The sequence below is a fragment of the Falco cherrug genome, chromosome Z (assembly GCF_023634085.1).
Source record: "Falco cherrug isolate bFalChe1 chromosome Z, bFalChe1.pri, whole genome shotgun sequence".
NCBI lineage: Eukaryota > Metazoa > Chordata > Aves > Falconiformes > Falconidae > Falco > Falco cherrug.
The window spans coordinates 83432206-83453541 of NC_073720.1; the positions used below are offsets into that span (position 1 = coordinate 83432206).

General features: G+C 40.8%; 1 protein-coding gene across 1 annotated transcript in view; it reads right to left on the reverse strand.

Moving 5' to 3' along the window:
- Positions 1-340: 340 nt before the first annotated feature.
- Positions 341-21336, reverse strand: part of XRCC4 (X-ray repair cross complementing 4) — a 186914-nt gene continuing 165918 nt past the window's right edge. The window contains 1 exon segment of the mRNA XM_055698668.1: positions 341-6320. Within this exon segment, the coding sequence (XP_055554643.1) occupies positions 6212-6320 (109 nt within the window). The 3' untranslated portion in view covers positions 341-6211.

Genomic DNA, 21336 nt, shown 5'->3' on the forward strand with positions numbered 1-21336 from the left:
TGTAAATGTATTTTACTACCTTTTTGTGTTTTATATGGCCTGAGTTGTCTGCAGGATGGTGTGCAACTATCCCCAGCCTTTTCTGCTTAGAACTCTGGCTTTTGGTTAAAATTAAAATTGATTTTTAAAATAACTTTTCATCTACCTTGGGAGTCAAAGAGGATCTTGTAATAGCCCAGAAAGAAAACCAGAAGTTAACGGGTAACATGAGAAAACTGGGGTAGATGCTTCGATTTAATCCAGGGGTCACACTCAACCGATGTGAATCAGGACCATGCAGTAGAAATGAAAGGCAGGACTTTCAAGTGATATTTAATTAAGCGGGAAAAGAAGGACAATGTGATATTATTATTTAATTTACTCAGAGCAACATAGGTACTTCATGCTGTAGTCATGACTACTACATTATGAGTACTGTAACAGTAGGAGTTGCATAAAAACATGTGCTTAAATATGTACCTTCATGCCCTTCAGAAAGTACTAGAGTGGCTGTCTACATCTGGACCTCAACTTTCCCATCAGATGTTCCTCTCAGTCTCTCTCAAATAAACAACAGCTCTTTGTGGGAGAGGACCTTTGTAAACAGAGGACAGTAAGGACAGCAGGTTTTGGCTTAAATGTTAAAATGGAATTGATAGTTTCCCAATTGTGAAGATCATCCCAGCTAGGACCCACCGGTTTCAGCCTCAGCAGAGGCATAAAGCTATGACTCAGAAGAAACCTTTACAGCACCTAGGGTACATGTAAGCGTTGAAGACAGAGACTTGCAGTGGGATGGGACCGCAGCATTCATTAGCAGTGCTGCCAGGTGAGTGCAGAAAGCTTTATAAAGTCCCAGCAGAGTGATTTACATTCAGAACTGCTATTTATATTAAAGCTTTTTGGAAGATGCAGATGAATGTTATTCTCTGCTTGCTAAGTAACAACCGACTAGGCACAGCGTGAGCATTGGACTACATGGTCTTCAGAGTCACCTTCCAACCCCAGCTGTCCTGTGACTCTGTGATGTTGTAGGTAAAATGGTAAAATCTTCTTCAGTTAAATACTTCTGCACAAGACAAACAGAGCCATAAAAAACCAGACCAGTGCTATCCTTCCTTTCCAAGAAGTAACCTAAAAATAGTATGGTCATCCCTTTTCTCAAGGGCATTAACAAACAGCTCACCTCTGACGCTATTTAGGCAGCTATAGCTGTTTGACAAGACTTGAGAATTCTGGCAAAAAAAGCAATTTCCAGTTGTTGTTATCCTCTGTGACCAGTGGGATTAGCAGGCAATTCAAGATCAGACAATGCCAGGCATCTGCTGCAGTCCTGCTCCCCAAACAGAATGAATTAAACAGAGTCAAGTGTTTAGCTCAGGCTCAGTCCTCATCCCTTTTTCCAGTCAATATTTAGGCCAAAAAACCTCTCACTTTCTCTTTGTCTCTCTCTCTGTTTCTCACATGCTCTCTCTTTTTCTCAGGCTGGACTCCCAGAGCTTTCCCCACCCATGCTCCTGGGCTTTCACAGCTTTACTGTTTCCCCCCACCCCGTGCTCTTTCCCTCTGTGAACAGGCATACACAACTCCACAACATGACCCATCAGAAATTTTTGATCCCGCATGCCTTGCTCACGTGTTGTTTAAAGGTGGCAGCTGCTTTTACTTCAAAAAATAAACAGCTGTTTCTCATAAGGCTTCCCAGACACACATCCTCAGCAGGTTTCACTGGAGTTCCTACTTTTTGTGTCAGTGCCACTGATGAAAGTGCCGAACGAATGAGATTGGTAGCAAGACTCATCCTTTAAGATCCGCAGAAGTTATCTTCCTTCAGCTTGGTATTTTCCATTTTAGTCATGTCCATTTTAAAAATACACAGTGTTTTTCTAACAGTAGCAGATTAATACTGATAGGTTTTATGAATGAAATTGGTTTTGGAGTGTATTTTATAATAGCAGGGAAATCATGTAATGGTCAGGGAAGGATGAAAATTCAGAAGCTGACCAACCTTATATGGAAAAGAAATGAGATGGAGGATGACAGATTGCCAAAAGGAAATTTAGGAAAAAGATTTGATAAGACCTCAGACTTTGTGAGGGGAATTAGAATCAAATTAGAGCAGAAAAATACTTAGCAGAAAAGAGGTACTAAGCCCTGATGCACTATGGAGACGAAGGGGAACAGAAGGGGTTTTCCAGAAGATGCGAAGCTTCTCCTAGCTGCTGCCCTTTCAGTAGGAAAACCAGCTCCTGGCACATTTTTCTAAGCTGGTATTGCTCAGAAGACATTCATTACCTTCAGTCTCTAAGCAGTCTGGACACACTTTCATTGCCGTGTTTTCCTACCATTTTTACTTCACTGTTTCCTCATTTTATTTTTCCCTCAAAGCAGATGGCAAGTCAGAAAAAAGAGCAGCTTAACCTTAAACATTTAGCAGCATCTCAGTTCTCATGTGTAAGGGCTTTTTCTTTCCTCAAGTACCTCTGGGCTGCTAGATCAAACTGCAGAAATTGTCAAAGCCAGCTAGACTGTACTAAACATTTCAAGACAAACATGTTTATACACACAATAATTTATATGTTACAGGTGCAAAGCAAGGAAGAACAATAGAACGAATACACACGTATAAACACACGGGTGTCTACTTTTGGGAATAATAGCCAGAAGTTAGTTACAACAGTGATACAGATAGGCAAAACATTATCTCAAAGTCAAAATAATATTTTCATCCCAAAGGCAATACTTTACACCGCACTTTCTCAGGAAAAGAGGTGGGTTTTCTTTGGTTCAGAACAATTATTTTGCTCTTGAAAAATACATTGTCAATCTTTTTGAACTAAAAGATCTGCTGGGTGAACAGGCAATTTTCAAACCTCAAATGACAAATTGTTATGCATAAAAATGTACACTCTGTTTAAATAGTTACTTTAAAAGTGAAAAACTCTAGATGAGTCTAACCGTTAATGAAAGATAGCACAGCTTTCCTCCTGTAAAACAAATGCATGTTTTGTCTTCCTCAAAAGTACAGTTTAAACAGAAGAAAAAAAATTATTTGGGAAATCATTTGCACAGTAATATCAAACAGAAGTATTAATTAAGGATGGCCTTTAAAATTTGATCTGCGTTTCTTAACTTTGGTTAATTTCCTGTCTTGAAAAACCGTTTATGGGCATGTTTCTCTATTTTGTCTTCTGTCACCACTGAAATATTTTGGACGAGGGAGAAGCAATTGACTAACGTCTCATGTCAGGCTATTGCATGTGACAGTTTTATAGGCATGCCTGGAAAACATGGCCTTCCAAAAGGTGAGTTAGAAAACCGTGCTCACAAAGTAAGTCTAAGTTTAGTAGTTCTACTAAATAGAAGGTCGAATGGAGTGAGGCTTGAGTCCAGGACTGTTAGTGTTTTCACTAATGGGCTGGATGTTAGCAATGGAGAACGAACTTACAACATTCACCCATAACACCCCAAAAAGCTGAGGAAGAATGAGCATTCAAAATAATCTTGACAAACTAGAGAAATCAGCTCCAGAATGGGATGCAAGTCAATAGGGTTAAATGCCAGTTACGAAACCCACGTGGGAATAGTCAGCTGCACAAACACAGAATGGAAAAACAAGTGACTACCCAGTAACTCTGCACTGAAGAATCCAATGATTATGGCGGATCACAGCATGAACATTAACTATGAGATGTTATGCCATTGTGAAATGGGTGAACATTATATTTGATATATGAATAGGAGCACTGTCTGTTGACTCACAAGGGAACCCTTCTGCTCTGTAAGCTTTGGAAAGCCCCTGCAGCAGAAACTCCATTGGCGTGGAGTGATAGAAAAGATCCCAGCTTTTCTTGGAGACTTAACCAAGCACCACTGAGTATCATATTAATGCAGTAGGGTTTTGAAAAATACGTAAGAGGCGTTCTTACTGAGTTCCCTTCCCAAACTTAATCACAGGTTAATCTGAAACAGATTTTACTTGGCTTGGTCAATGAAGGCCACTGGGTCTATTTCAATGCATCCGGATGAATGACTTTGAGGATAAAGTGGATGCCCCCATTCCTTGTGGACAAATATGCATCCTAAAGAAGTTCCACGGATTTTCTGCAGCTTTTGCAATACTAAATCTGCTCTCACAAATAATTTGTGCTCATTTTGTCGTGTCTTTCCTCTTCAAAGTCAACTGGAAAATGAAACCTTATCAGCAGAAAAGCAATCCTTTCTCACACACGTCTTCAGGAAAGAGCATTTCACTAACACTTTATAGACAGTTGTGGAGACTGACATAGTGTAAGGCGTTGAGGGAAGAGGAGGTGTCCCTGCTTATACAAACAGTTTCAGCTGGCTGGAAACTGGGTCTGTACCACAGCAACCCTAACTAGACGACACACCTGTGCTCATATAGCCCAAGGTATGTATCCACCATCATGTAATTTTCTGCTCAACTCCTCGCTTGACTCTATAAACTTCAAAAAAAGAGAAAAGAATAAACATTCCGACAGACTTTATTACATCTGCCAACTGTGTGTAACATTTCCTATTTATATAAGAACGTTTTACTATTAGAAACCAACAGTTTCTTGAAAGCAGATTTTCGCGGGATATTCAGCTCCATTTACCTTCATTTTACGCTGCAGGCACAATTAAACCAAGCTCTTGTATTGTGGGTTAAGTCATGGAACATTTTCACATTAAAACTGAAACGATATACAGGCTTTTGCTGAAAGCATTGTCAGATCAGCGCTGGAAGATTTTAAATCAGGCAATGTCTATGAATGGCTGTATGAATAGGTCTTTTGTGGTCCTGTCATTTCTCAGGCACAAAGTCTTTGTAGCAAGCAAAATATTTTGGCCATTCACGTTTTACTGTGTGATTTATATCATTGTCCCAAAGCCCTTTGTGAATTTAAAATGCTGTGACCATGTTTTCCAGAAAGGAATGCTTAAATATAGGATTCCCAGATCCTCATGTAAGTTCTTAAATGTGGCCCTGATCCTGCAAATACCGACACGGATGCTTTCAGTTAAACATAGGATTGAATTCTGGCAGAATCAGGGCCTAAATAAGCTGCCTTTTCAAAAATACCAAGTAGTTTCCAAGGACCACTGCAAGCCGCAGAGCACAGAGGCAGGACTAGGTTGCATAGTCCTGCTGACTTCAACGGGATTACTCACATGTTTAACACCCTTGCTGGAGCATGTCCTTTCCGAGAAGCACTGGCTCCCTCTGCCTCAAACGAGAATGGGTTCAGGCTCTTAAAGCCGCAAAGCAGAAACCTGACATGCATGCTTAGCTCCGTACACTTGATTTTGACCGCTGAAGGTAAATACACGTTGCTACCTTTTTCTTCGATGAAGCCCTAAACCTAAATGTATGCACCAGCTTTGGGCAGGAAAAGGTCATGCACTAACACACTTTGCTAACTAGTCCCTTTACTCATTCAGTGTCTAAGCAAATAAAACCAAAATTGATGTATTTTTAGAACGCGGGCGTTTTTTGTTGGTGTTTTGTTTGGTTTTTTTTAAAAATCACCTTAAGAAAAGTGATGAATTATCAAAAATTACAATTCTAAAGGCTATGGATTTCTACAGAATGTTCAAATACAGTCAGTATTGACCTGATTAACACTTTACTCCCTAAAGCAGGAATACTTTATAATGCATAATGCTGCAGGGAACCTTCAAGTAAAAAGTGAAAGGATATTTCTTTGGATGCTCCAAGCCAGAAGATACGGTTCTGAACTCACAGTTTAGGAAAGTTGTATTTCAGTCAAAGTGGAAGATGATTTAGCTAGACCACGCCTACGCTGAGCTGCTCAAAAAAAGGGCAGCATATAAGGTAAGTACAGTGGTAGCCTTAATCTTCTTTACATCTGACATCCTCTGGGGACAACTGGAAACCAGTTGATTCTGGATACAATCGGCAGCCAGAGACTGTTAGGATGTAAAAACGCTATGGTGGTGGTCTCCTTCCCCACATCACATGATACAAGATCTACACTGCAGCTAAGCTGATTTCAAGGCTGTCACAAATCAAGTCTAGCAGGCCAAGTGTCTACAGCTGTGTAGTGAAGAATGGGGACAAGTACAGTGCAAGGGGATTACAGCAATATGTCATCGAATACTACCTCAGAGCAAAGATTTCAGCTCAGTGTCTACAACAAAGCCTTTCTGTTTTGCAGTTTATCTCTATTAGAAGCGTCAGTCTCTCAGTTTCTCAGCCAACAGATAGCTAGATGTCACCAAAGAGGTCCTCTGGCTCACAAGTGTTTTCCAGTGTTTCAAGATTCATCACATCCGGGGAATGCTTGCCCAATGTCTTCTGTGAGGCCAGACTGGGTCTGGAAATATAAAACAGAGAGATTTGATACAAATTCAGATACAGATATAAACAATCCCAACATATACACAGCCAAGGTAACCACTTAATAGTGTATTTTGAGCTTTTTGTTAAGGCTACATGTAAGAGAAAAGTGCTTTTTTGTAAGCGCTAATTACTTCTGAGAGGGCAATGGCAAAACAAACAGATGAAACTCAGCTTATAAATGTCAAGGCTTCAGCTATTTCGTTACGAATGTTAGGACCCTGAGAATGACCATTTCACCCACAGTTTTCACATGGAAAGCTAGGGAGAGCCAAATGCAGAAAATATGCAAAGGATCTGCTCTGCTGCTATTGCACAGCATGATGCTCTACTAACTGCTCTTTATTTTTTCCCTGGTGCTAAGCACATGTCTGTTGTCCATCAGTTTGACACGGAGGCACACGAAGAATCTGAGTTGTCTCAAAGGTCCACTCCCCGAAGGTGCAAGCCTCTCTCCCAAACAGCAGAGCAGAAGAAAACAAAGGCAAAAGAAGAAAATCCTTTCATAATACAGGAATCCACAGGGAATACAGGGACTTTCAAATCCATGGCCTTTCCCCCTATGTACGTTGTGTTTACATTTGCTATAAATGTATGCAAAGAGAAGCACTTGCCGTTCATTGGTGTGTATGCTGAGGTGTGCGTTTGCACTCGTATAGCTGGGCATCACAGAGCCCTATCTGAAAACTTCAGGCCTGAATCAGACATCCATTGCACTGATTAACGTGCCACTCCGCATCAATCAGTCCTACTTAGCACACCTTTGGCTGCCCTCACCAACGTAGACACTTTAAATGTCTCTTGGCTATAATGGCTCCTTGTGTTTCTCAAAAACCCATCTTCACTGTTTCTCCTCTCTCAATGAGACACCACTCTGGTAAAGACAGCTCGTGTTTCCAAAGATGGTGGCATGTGCAACAGATTCTGATCCCCACAGGAATTAATCTTATATGCGTAGGCCAGATCTGCAAAAAATCTTTGAATCCTGAAGAGTCAACTTTGCTTTTGCAAGCTTTAAGAGAATTATCAGTCACAGATAAGGGTGTTCTCAGTGACAAGATACACCAGGTTGATATCACTAGCTGCTTTGAAAATAAGACAGAATCTCTTAATCTTGGCTCAGTATGCCCTAGGGAATCAATGCAGGAAGCATGGAACAGATGTGATGTGCTGGTATTGTAGGATTTTGGACCGGTTGAAGTTTCATAAGGGTTGATGTCTTCATGCCCAGGTATATTCCAGTGGTGTAATCCTGACAGAAGGTGAAAAATTCATGTATTACCAAGGCCAACACATGAGCCACCAGGATGGAAAGAACTAGACAGAAGCGATAGAAAGTGTTACTCTCAAATGCTGCCATATATGGGGGCTTAGTGCAATGAGGCATAGGATCATAGACTCATAGAACCACTTAGATTGGAAGAAACCTTTAAGATCAGCAAATCCAACCATTAACCTAACACTGCCAAGTCCACCACTAAACCAGTCCCTAAGAGCCACACCTACAAGTCTTGCAAAAGCAATCTTTACCTTCAGACTAACTCAACCACTTGCCGTTAATTGCTCCATGTTGTAGAGCCAACATAGTTACAAAAATTCAGTAATTTTTCTTCTTTTTAAAGAATTTCCAACAGATTCGGAACCAAGTTTCCCAGAACCCCTACCCAGAAATCTCTAGGGAGCAGAAGGTTTTATAAAACGTTGCAGTCTTCAAAGTACAATAAGTTTCCTAAGACCCCAGCCACTGCATGATTCATAGCCTCTCACACCTCAAGTTTGTCAGGCCCTTGGAGGTTCAGAGGTTTCACCACGATGTTTCCTGCTGTGGACCTGAGGAATGATTTTCATTTCAAGGTGGAGCCCCCTGTGTTCCTGGAGAATCAGCAAAAGCCCAGTAAATGCCGATTCTGGAATGCTGTCACTTCCTAAGAGCTCTCTGTTATTCACAAGGGTTTCCTCACCATGCTATCCATCACTCCAGCTCTGCAAACCATGGTAAAGTCAATGTACTGGTATATCCAGATTATGATATTTTCTTTCTCTGGAAGTCTAACTAGCGTTTTCTGTGAATTCTTCCAAAACGCTTTCCTTCAGGTCCGAATAAATTGTGTCCAAGCATATTTTTTTTCCTGTTGGTATGCAGTGACATCTAGACAGACGGGTGTCTCATCAAAAGTCACTTGGACTAACTGTGGAACAAACCTGCCAGAATCAGACCCTTAGCCAATGACCTCTGGTCATCAGGATCAGATCACTCCACAGCCAGCAGTCAATTTATTTGTACCATAATTTTCTTTCAAATATAGGTAGCATACTCCAACACAGTGTGATGCTCAAGGTTACTTATTGAAGGCGTGTTGTGCCTTTACCTTTCTAAGTCTGTCTAAAGCACTAAGACTCCAGTGAGAATGTATGTAAAACACACAGTATAAAGCCACACATTGATAATTTTAATTAATTCTGAAAGGTCACATCAGCAAATAAATTAGGCTGCGAAGACCTCTGTACTACCACAGGCTACTTCAGGCAGTGGAATTTTTTTTTTTAGAGCATATCCTCATACGCCATACAGGCACATGACTAAAAGACTTCCGGGACTCCACATTTGTGGACTTTGAGGTTTCACCTATCCCAGCACTTTCTGATTTTGAAAAGCAAGTCTGACAGTGCTTAAGCAACTTCAACAACAATTTTATCCTCATCGGCTAAAATAACCGTTTTCAGCACCATACACGAGATCACAGCTATAAGCCAAATCACTGTGGAGTCTCAACTTTACACAGCTAGGACTATTAAGCTTCTGTGTTCTTGTAAGAACATGGTCCTCATTTAATCTCCACAAGCTGTATTACCATGCCTGTGAATAAACCCAACGACACTTGCAAAGTGGAAGCATTGGGCTCTTTACATGAAGTTCACAAGCAACTTAACTTTGGTTTTAAGACTTGATGATTCCTATTTACATGGCAATTATTCACTGAATGGCAACAGCTTGCTTTGTGCTGTGAAATTATTTTGAACCTTGGATTCTCACTGAAGCTGTATTACCATACGCTAATGCATAACTGACTTAATTTCTTTAAATTGCAGTGAGTTGTATAGTCCTCTCTTGCCAAAAAGCCTGCAAGTAAGGCATTCTTGAAAGTTTATTCTTCTGTTGGATCACTTTTTGAAGTCTTGCCTTTTGGTAAACTTAAACTCCATTAACACATCTGGAGAACTGCTGACTGTAAGAGATCATTTCATATTTCCTGACATTTAGTTCAAGCCCTTCATAAATTGAGACAGAAGACCAGATCCACAGCTGGTGTGAATCACTGGAGAACTAATAATGTCAGTGGAGCTCTGCTGACTTCCACCAGCTGAGATTCTGGCCCAAGATTTGGAAGAAAGTGGTTACATTACTTGGTATTTCTTTCCACAGCTGAGTAACAGCCATAAGAAACAGAAGACACACAACACTTCAGTACTTAAGTAAACAGCAGAGAAGCTCAAAGCTATGCAGGGTCACGGTTTTGCATAGCTTGGGAGAAAATCCAACACCTTTTGCAGTAGGACAGATGGACCACTCCCATCTGTTTCTTGTGATCAATTATTCCTGAGTTCACACAGACCCCAGAGAAGATCTGCACAACGTCGTTCCAGCTGCAACAGACCACCAGTTCCACAAGATAATGTTTGTGAAGCCGTAGAAAGTAGAAAATAACCTCCTACGTGACTGCTACGAATGACAGGATTAAAAAGATCTTTGTAGTGGCAAAAAGATCACACAAGTTGTAGTTGCACTGAAGGAAAATCAGCTCCAACATCAGCACAACTGCTCCTCACCAGGTACTTCTTGCTGGAAATAAGAAATGTTCTCGCACTTAGCTATGCTTGTATTGTCAGCCTAGCACATTACAGTTACAATTTTTGTGTTCTCCAGCAGCTCTCATGGGATTTGAAAAAAAAAATTAAAAAAAAATCCTTGTAAATTAACATAGCTAGAAAAGTTTCCCAAGAAACTTAAGCAATCTAGGAGGCATAGCTGTCTCCTTGGACCACTACATTATTTTCCTCATTTTTTAGAAACTGAATTAATCAGTTCCAATCAAAAGTCGGCATTTTACTAGAAGAGGAGATTTTGGCTCTCCCAGAAGATGTGTGGCGGTGTTTTAGGAAAAGGCTGAATTTCTCAGCGTGCATATCTTTCCTTAGCCTGGTTTAATGCTTCAGTTTTGTCATTAAACTGAAAAAAAATGAAGGCTTAATACCATGAGCAGATATTAACAGGGGATATAACCTGATATATACTTTCTTCGGTATCATAAAAATAGGTGGCAGCAGCAGCTTATAAACAGAGAATTGGTAGCCATTGCAGCATAAACATAGGAACAAAGGTGAGGCACCTCAAACACTAACGAGCGCTCACATTGCAACTGGCAGGGTGAAAGCTCAGAGCAGCATTTGTGCTCCAGAGATGGTATTTTCAGTTCACCCTGAGAAAAGAACTTGGATTCTTTGATTTATAAGCAATCTGCAGTCTTGGCTGTATAAACATTGTCTTCACAGAAGGTCCTCAGAAGAAAGGTGCTCATCAGCCATTGTTAATAAGGATTGTGAAAGGAGCTCATGGCTCATGGCTATACGTAAAACCTTGGCCTTGAATAACCAATGCCCTGTGGTGCAAGCTCTTGGGAGACACCATATTGATTGCCTGTGGCTACTGGACAAAAAGAAGAAACTTCAACCATGAAAAGAAAAAGAAATGGTGTAACAGAGGAGCGGGGAAAGCCTCTTATGTGAATAGATGCCTCAAGTACACTGTGTGCAGACAGACCCCTTTAAAGTTGGGTATCAAAAATGTAAGGAGACTAAATTGAAACTACATCTGATTAAAAACACAGTGACATTCCCCTTTACAGAAGTGCTACCAGGATTGTAATTTAAGGTCAATTATAAAGGCATTTTTATTTTAAATTCAATTTATAATGGAAAATCAAACTCAGTAATTTGGTTTAGGTTTTGGCAATATTATGAGCATTCAACTTCCAGATATAGTCTACTCTGGCATTTATTCCTAGAAATAATGTGAAAACAAACCCATATATTTCTAATTGATCTTGCAAAAGAGGAGAACTTGCTGGACACCCTCACCTTCATGATCTGAAATTACAGTTGATGGGCTTTTCTCTAAGCTATGTCATTGATGAAACTGAAAAAAATTCTGCCAATTTCAATCATCTGAAGAGATCAGTGGTGTCAGAGATCATCAGAGCTCAAGCTGTACCTGGCCCCGACACAAATTCACAGAGGCTAGAGAAAAATACTTAGGAAATAGCTGAAAAGAATTATTTCTAGCTTAAGGGATACTGTCCCATCCCTCTTAGAGAACCTTCCATGCGTGGCGTTTTCCTACACGCAGTGTATTAAGCAAACAGTCCAGTCTCAGTTAACGTCAGCAGACAGATAATAATAAGCAGCTTGTTCAATTACACAGTTAATGAAGAATATTTTCAATGCAGCAACCACAAATTTAATGTTCAGCCAGGGAATCAACGTTCCTTAATAAGCTTCCACCTCTGGCTGAAAGCCAAGCTGTAACTGCACCTGCATTCATCACAGCCACTGCGCAGTAAGATAAGTCTGTAGTTCCCTCAATAAACAAAACTCAAAGCAAAACTTCAAAAACCAGGACACTGTCTTAAGCTCATGCAAGCACCACTCTTTGCTCTCTAGAACTAGAAACTATCAAATAGGGGACAATTTTGATTTATGCTTATACACGCTCTTTTTCTTTACATATCCCTGGAATCCTCCAGAGGGAAAAAAGTGAACTAGGAGTCCCCGAAATGTCACAGAAATTGGTATAGTGATTGTGGCGAGAACAAATTCACTAACAAATCTGCTACACTGAGATGATACTCATACATCTCCTATTGATATAACTTTTAATATTGATATAACTTCCAATGACTGTTTAGATCTGTTCTCAACATTATTAATAATCCACTCTATTTAGTCCTACAAAACAGAAGTCCAAAGATCCTCAGAGAACAGTATGTAATGTCCAAAACGGCTTCACAGACAACATGTCATGTAAACAATACTGACCGTACTTTTTTATTCAGTTGCAAATTCCCAATTAACTTCAGTTGGCGTAGGTGCAAGTCCTTATTTCAAGAGAGCATTCCAGTTTAATAATATAGTCTTGGATCTTTATATCTGACTGAATGCACTTGCAGATGCTTACTAACAAAGATCTACTTAAAAATGTAATAATAGACGTCACTTATAAAGGAAAGCCCTAAACCATGTTTGTTTTAGACAAGTGGCACATATTTCTGTGGCTCAGTTCCACTTAAACTCCTTCTTGCTTAAATAAACTGGACCAAACTGCCTTTGAGGAACATACTAGCACCACTGCCTTCACTGGGAAAAAAACCCACAAATCTCTTAATCATAGCTACAAAAGCACATAGTAAAGGAAAACTTAGTTTGTTTAGGAATTTTGTCAAGGTCTTTCATAAATCCAGTACATCGCAGATTTATTGGCAAATGCTAGAAGCCATTCCTCATAGCCATTAAGAGCTATTTATCACATATACATTTATATAACACCAGCACCGGCTAAACTGTGTCATAACCCTTTTCCAGGCTGTCAGACCCTGGAGCTGCTCTCTCTCCCTAACCCTTTCTTATCCCCTCAGGGTGATCACAAACAGTAGCCAGAGACCTAAGGGGGCAAATAAAAATCCCCGAACCAATTTTTCATGTAGGAAATGCGTGTCCTCCTGCTCCCCTGTCTGCTGCCCTCCAGGACAGAAGGGGTCGAGATGGCTGTTGCACAGTGGTGGAGCGTGGAGGGGCAGGTCTTCCACCTGAAAATCTGAAGCCTGCAGACAGCAGCTACAACTGCAAAGCCACCTTGAATCAAATCACAAAAAACAAGAGCATTTAACTGGAGGAAAACCCAGCAACCCTAAAACCTAGATTGTGCTTCAGATGTTCCATGTCTTTTCCACTCCTTTCCAGTACTGAGGCTCTGTTTAAATCCCAATGAATTCAACAGGAGCTAAGCGCTTGCCTGAAGTTTACAAAGCTTCCCGAACCTGAAGTTGAAAGAAGCACTTGTTTACAAAGCTTCCTGAACCACAGCTTCAGCTCGCAACTCTCGGGGGTCTACCCTTCGCACTGACTGCTATAGAATGAAACCCACAACTTCACAAATTAATAAAATTTAAGTTATTCTTAAAGAAAAATGGATTAGTCCCGCATTCATAGGATGAAAAGTTCCCTCTTAATACTAGACTGGGGTACTCTTTTTACTAAATTACTAGGTATAGCTAAAAAAATCCTCTTATCAGAAGGAGGTAGGAGAATCGACGGACATAATCCTAAAAATGATCTTTTAAAAACTCCTATAATTGAATTAGGCAAATACTTTCTCCCTGCTGAACAATCTGTACACATATACTGGTGCCCCGGCAGAAACCTATTACTGCCCAGATCACCCACTATCCACAGATCTGCTGGGCAGGTTTTGAATCATTCACTTTAATCAGCTTATTGCAAAAAACCACTCTGGGTCGGTACAGTGTACGGATATGACTTAAGTATGCATTTTCTGATGACAAAATGCACTTAGAAAGATAAAGTAGCAGTGAGTTATTAATAAATCCGGAAGCAGCGAATTGAATAAAATGGAAGGGGTTTTCAATTTACAAGTTAAGGTAGAGCAGATAAAGTATAATAAGCCTTTTTTTCCTCCCTGTAATAGGTCTTTATTGAGTAGAAAATTGTTTTAGTACTGATAATTGTACTTTCCTTTCTGCCGTCTCTTAACTCCTATTCAGCCTCTACTATGTTCCTCCTGCCCCCGCCGTAGCCACAGATCTGAACTCATTCATACTTGGCTGAAATAAGATCAAACCTTTGATATTTAACATCAAATCCCTGCCTACAGTGACACCTGTGAGAGCTGCAACATGTTCAAACAGCAGTACAAAAAAAAAAAAAGGGGGGAAGGGGGTGGGTGGTGGGTGGGGTGCCTGGGACACAGCACATTCAGCCCTTTGAAAACATAAGGAGAAATGTAAAAATAGGAACAGTGGCTGAGACAGAACAGAGATGGACACTGGAACAGCCAGGGTTTTCTGGCTAAAATGGAGATTTTTCTCCTTTGCATTTTCATCATGCCTTACCCATTCCTGAGGTACCTCCTCACCCAGGGTAGAGAACATACATTGGCTTTGTCTGCCTGATGCCAACCCTACCCCTTACTTTGGGGTGCATAAAGCAAATGAACGTGGGCTGAGGAGCCTGGTTCTGACTCCTGAGCTTCTTAACTGGCTAGTAATAATACTTCTTTTTACTTTGGACATGTGGTTAAGATGTTTTAATAACCTTCCCTTTAGAGAGCCTGTCTATCAAAATGTCTGTTCAGTAGAGTAAAGAAGCCACTTTGAAAACCTATCTTCTATTATCATATGAAGCAGAAATCATCTGCAGCTTATGACGGAACTGCTGTAAGACAGCCGGTATGGCAGGCTTCAAAACTGATTTTTTCTCCTCTGACACCCCAACTGGTCTCCATCCATTCGAGCTCTCAGGGTCTGCCTAAGCATCAATACCTACAGTAAGTACTTTACCAGGAGCACTTAACAACAGACCAAATACCCAAGTCATTGCTTGCTGGGTAAATGCTGCAAAAGAATCTAGACTATAAGATTTTTAAGAAAGGTTATACTACCTCCAAAAACAACAACCCCCGCAACTAACCAAAGGGACAGGACTGGCCCTGTGTGTTTCTTTTAACTGAAATCCGGACATAAAGAGGGGTTTTCTTTCTAATGAGCCCCTCTACTTTTTATTTCCATAAATGGTCATAGTCACAGAAAGATTCTTTAGCCCCTAAATTTCAGATATTTCCTTTTCTGGCAGAACCGTTTGCATCCATGTTGTACCAGGATCTAAGGGACAGTCTCAGCTTTCACATGCACACATGGACCTCCCCCAGCAATGACGGTCGGACAATTAACTGGTGCTAAGCTGGCTGTGACTGGGCTGGGATTGCTGCAGATCTGTCCCCAAAGGTGCTACGGAGGGGAGCCAGAATGGCCACCAGTCAGGTCCTGCCTCTGCATTGCAGGCCACCCATCCTGGTTTTGAGAAAGGAACCGAGACGGCCGATGGACGGGAGTTACATGGCACGAATTAATCAACATGGCAAGCTGAAAGACAGCAACCAACTCGGTACCTTAGACACAACTTTCTGATGACGACCTTTCCATGAATATAGACGGGCACAGTTTCAGGGAGCCTATGCACCCCAAGTCCCTCTACCAGATACTCCTTCTCAGGCTCCAGGCTTTCAGAGACACTTCGTTAATCAGGAAATTAAGAGCAGGGTCTTGGACAGACTTCAGGCATCTGAGGCTGGACTATCTATCACTTGTCAAGACTACTAACCAGATGCACAAATGCAACCATGAGAACATGCAATACTGCTGACACACAGCCAGGCTGCTTCGGGCTGCTGCGCTCCCCTGCTCACCACCCTTACTTGGAGAGATCACCTTATGCTTTAGGCTCCAAGCCTGCTCAGCACCTGTCTTGGCACGAGGCACGGACACCTGCAAGTGTTATTTCACATGCAGTGTAACTAAAAAGCATACAGCAATTTTGGTCATGGTGACCCGCACTGGGCTTCCCGCAAGGAAGAAACAGGCCATGTCAGCCAGTCTAGAACAGGTAAGGGAAAAGGTGATTTACCAGGCACCTACAACCTGGGAACAGCCGTCCTTGGGTCAGCCCAGTGCTGCTCAGAACCCCTTCTCCAGCAGCGGCCAAAAACAGATGTCTGCTCTTTGAATGAAGAGTACGGTGTTTTCCCAGCGTCCAAGCATTTGCAGCTCAGAGGCGTCCTGAGCCTGGGGTTAATTTCTGTGTATTCAGTAATATGCAGCACATTTCTCGTTCACAAAATGGCCCTGTCCTCCCCTGAGCCCGTGTAAACTTCTAATATTCCCAAAAACCTTGAAGGATCTCCACAGGCAATACATAGGAATAGGAAAAACAGCAGAAAACATAGAATACCATGAGAAGGGTGAAAAACATGACAAAATTGATTAGATACCAATATGCAATAATTTTCTTAACACAGCCATTTCAGTTCTACAGCCGAAGACAGATTTTATCTTCAGTTGTGATATATTAGTATAAACCTGAAGTACCTCCATCTTGTACCAGTCTGGTTCGAACCAGTATTCAAACTTTATAAAATTTTAATCCAGAGAGAGCTTTGATAATTGTGCTGGTGCTGCACCACTGACAAATTTAGATACTTTGCCTTTTTGTGAGTTTCAGCATAGTGCTGTAAGAGATTTTTTTGTCTTACAAATGCATTAGGAGAAAAGGGAGCACCATATAGGTGGGCAACTGGGACTTTATTAGGAGAAGGTGGATGTCAATCAGAGTAGAATAATCATGGTGAAACAGATGCTGCCTGTGTAAAACAACCCAGTGTGCTGTATAGATGAATCACTGAAAGTGCAATTACACCTGCATCTTGGGTTACTGGTAACAGGTCCAGTTATTGGAAACCCAGCTGGCTTGATCCACACTACAGTACTGGGAAACAGGAAAAGAATAACACTCATTTTTCAAGTACACCTCCTCGCTTGATGTCTCCATTTTTTCTTTTCAGAGAAAAAATAAAAATCGATAGTAGGTTTATAGCCCAACAATCGCAGGTCTTCTGTTAACTAAGATTGTGACAGTTTTTATGTTTTGTATCTTGATTCTGTCTAAAATAGTTATCTTCGCAAAAAAGAGAGGGAGAGAAAGTGAAAGAGCAAGAATAAGAGTTCCCATCTGAAACATAGCACATAACTGCCTCAGCCCTGGCATAAATTCTCATGATCAGAGTGAACAGTTCAGATAGTACAAATGGATGCAAAGAATTTAAAAGACCTAGTTGTTTAAGGAGTTGTGGTTTTTTTTTCAAGGATTATTATAAATAAAAATGGTTGTTTGAAAAGCTTCCCAATAATTGTGGCAGACAGAAAGCATTTCTGGTATCATTGGGGAAAGAAAGAAGTTTTCAGAATTCAGTCTGAAGCCTGGATTTTCAGTCCAAACCTAGCTTAGCTCTCCTTTTGACAAAATCAGCTTCTTTCAGAGCAGAGTCAGACTAAGTTACTGGCACTTCGAAAATGATTGCACATGGAATTACCAAAGCTCTTCAGCTCTGAGGATTCATCTCAGGGTTGATGAGTTCCTGCTTTCACTTGTTCCAGCACCGTGCAGGGTAAGCTGCAATTCCCTACATGACATTGCTGGCATGCAGCCCTCCTAATCCCCCACTGAATCTTCCAAAGAATTTTATTACTAACAATATGTAGCATAACAATTGACTGCATTGTACATACACATATATACTCTTGCCTATTAAAAGATTATAGGTCTGGTCATGAAAGATGGAGTTTCCCCACTGGCTTTATTTTGCTTTGTATAGGTTCTTTGTACACAACATGCTAACATCAGCCGTCCAAAACACAGCAGGAGGTCAGCGGACTGTGTTTTTAACCTATTTGCTTTGTTTCCCCACACCCGTCTGGACTCACTAGTCAGACAGAAGTCCAAAGTATATGGCCATCTTATTTTTACCTTTTAAAACTAAGGTCAAAACGGAAAACTAACAAATAAGACTGCCCCGGTTGCGTGTGCCATTGGGTTTTGACACAAACCAGAAGCAAGGAAAGAAACCCAAAGCACATCCTACTCACTGGTTAGGTTTTGATGGTGATATTTGTGTGTTCGCTTTGTATGCAATTGCTTGTGCATTGTTCTGCCAGGTACACAGCATTCATTGGAAATGCCTGTCTCAACATAAAGCATACAACAGAATCAGTAAGAAATTAATAGGTGCTGACATACTGATTCTATGCACTTTCTTTAAACTACGAGAACATTTTAAACATCAATGAAATAATAAAATAATTTATATTGATCCCTGCAAAAACCATGACGCAAGATAGGTATTTGGAACAAAGCAGCAAACTGAGAAAGATGTTTGACTGTGTGTCTGGTTTAATAACCAATGTAGCTTTTACAAAAATTTGTTGACCAGCTTTACACCAGCCACTATGAGAAGAGGAATCCATTCTACCTTTTCATACTCAGTATTGCTGATTGTAATAAGATATTCAGGCAACAGTAATAAAAGCTCATTCTAAATCTGGTGGGAACCGATGAAAGCCATTATGGTGAGGGCTTGGTACTGTCAAACTGTCAAGTTTCAAGCTTAATGTAATTCTTCAGAGTTTATGCTTTCTCTATTCCAGAAGAAAAAGACTGCAAGCCATTTTCTGCTGAGATTGCTGTGAGACCAAGGAAGCAAGCCATTTAACTACAGAATGCCAAAACACTATATAAGGCACCAATAAAACTATGTGTCATGTTACAGCAATTCTTCAGGAAGGGAACTGTCTTGCACTCTTGGATATTACTAGTTAAAAAATACGACAAGGGCCTTGAGGCCCTTGGTGGGGTGGGGTGTGAGAAATTTCAGAGGTCTAGGAAGCGCGTTCATTTAAATTTTATTAATTGTTTCTGTTTTTCTATGCTAGAGACATGTTCCATTGTGGAGGAAACAATGAAATAATATAAAATAATAATGAGTCATTAGGTTTAGCCTGAATACTGCCATTTATCAGCAGAACATATTCTGCTTGAAGTTTTTTCTACAACTTCTTGCAAAACTAGCACTGATACGAATCCCCTACACACACTTCCAAGTCACACAAGCTTTGTGATTGTAAAAAACACAGAACTGCCAAAACAAGGTGCATTCTGTGTCCTACCTGTGTGAAAGTCAAGTATGGCATGGATACCCAGTGGAGCTGGCTCCACAACGCTGACAGCAAAGTGCCACCAGGTCTATGGAATTACAGAAGATCCCAAAGCGGAAGGGAGCCATAAGGATCATTGAGTCCAATTCCCTACTCGTCACAGGACCACCTAAAACTGAAACATGTGACTAAGAGCTTCATCCGGACACTCCTTGAACTCTATTTATCAGTCTTCAGCTCCTCAGTTGAAGCTCCCTGTGATGATGAAATTCATCCTGAACAATGACTGGATGCACCAGGAGGCAGATCTCTCAGGGAAGACAGATTACTTCACCTGTTTGTTTCCAATATTCCATGAAACAACAACTGTCAGTTCATAGTGAACCTGAACTGGAGTTGAACCACTTGCCAAGCAGCCAGTGAGTAGACAGCAATAAATAACGATGCATGAAGTCAACCTCAGTGGAAATAATACTCCACTTTGAGTTTTAATTCTATGCTGAGGGAAATAAGATTTTCTCTTTCACTGGGGGGCCAGGCGTATTAAAACTCTGTGAAAGAGAGTACAGCACAGGGCCACGTAAGGGACCCAGATAATGTGACGGAGATCTGGCAGAGATCATAACCCAGGCAGGAAAGACCACAGAAGGAAACCCCAGTTCCAGATCTAGGAGTGTTAAAGTGCCATCTATACTATCTATGTTACATCTGCTCACCTCCAGCAAAGAGGAGGTGCGGCCAAACTATAAATAAATCAGCATGGTATAAGAAAAACAACTGAGACTTTGATAAAACTAGTATTAATGACTTTGGCTTGTCACAATTGCTGCATTAAAAAAAACCAACCAAACCCAAAAAACAACACAACTTTCCTCTGTTAGACAAAAAATTCCCAAGAACAAAAAAAAAAAAGTCATGTGTTCATCCACAGCCTAGGAGACTATGCCGGAATGAATTAAAACAAAGCTGTCCCCAGGCACAAGGGGTAGGATGCCGTAAATATAAAAGCAACTGATGGGCATTGTACCATTTGCTGCTCACAGATAAGATGCCTATACCTACAGAAGGAGAGGCTGTTTGGACTTAAAACTACTTCTGTTCTTCCCTGCACAACAGTTTAATGAACAGATACACACATTTAACTGACCCTTGCTTCACAACAGGAAGTGCTCAACAGGCAGAAGAAAGAGTTGGTAGACAAGACACAAAGAATGAAACCCCTATTTGATTACTAAGCTGCTGCAAAACCGAGGCAGAAAGAAATACTCATGCTCCCAAACAGAAACTGTGCAGTAAGATGTTCTTTCGCTTCCTGTAAGCATCCTAGAGCTGTTCCCAGCAATACAAAAGCAAGCAGATTCAGAAGGCTTGGAACTAGACTGCAGGCTTATCAAAACCACCCAGTTCTTCTCAAAACTTACAGCAGAGAAAGGGTACATCTAAGATTTCTGCAATACTGCTTTCAGAAATGAGAGGAACAAAAAAGTCATCCGCTTTTTACAGAGTGGGATGAAAAATGGGATAACATGAACACTCTGGCCAATTCTTTTGAAGTTTGGATCAAAAAAGGAATGAAGCCTTGGGGGCAGGAGTACAGGAAGAGAAGTCACTACTTTATCATATTCAGTCATTCATCCTCAGCATTTCTATGCTTATTACATGTCAGCAATCACAAATTAGACAGCAAAAGTATGATAAAAGTAGCCATGCCTAGAAAGCGCTTCTTACAGACAATGCTTAATTCACAGACGTAGTGTTTTTCCTTTGAATCGTTGGCTGAAAAGAAAAAAAACTCTAGTCAAACTGTCCCTGGTGAGAAGTCTAGATCAATATGAGGTGAACAGCTAGAATGAAATCAATAAAGGGAATAATGAATCCAAAGACACTTCTTTTTAAAGCAAAAAACACAGGTGAATCAAATTCCCTCACAGATACTGTCCTGCCTCACTGGAGTTTACTGGCCTCCATAAGGGTTGAAGTTCATGAACCACCGCTGCTAAAATGCCCTCAAAAAAGGAAAAGAAAAATCAGGGAAAATTGTCCTGTGCAGTATTGCATTACTGTGTAAATTGCCTTCAGCGTTGTCCTTTCTCTCCATCCCATAACGTGGAGAAGGTAAAAGCAGCCGCAAAGGCACACAAGCCCCTTGGGAGACCCATG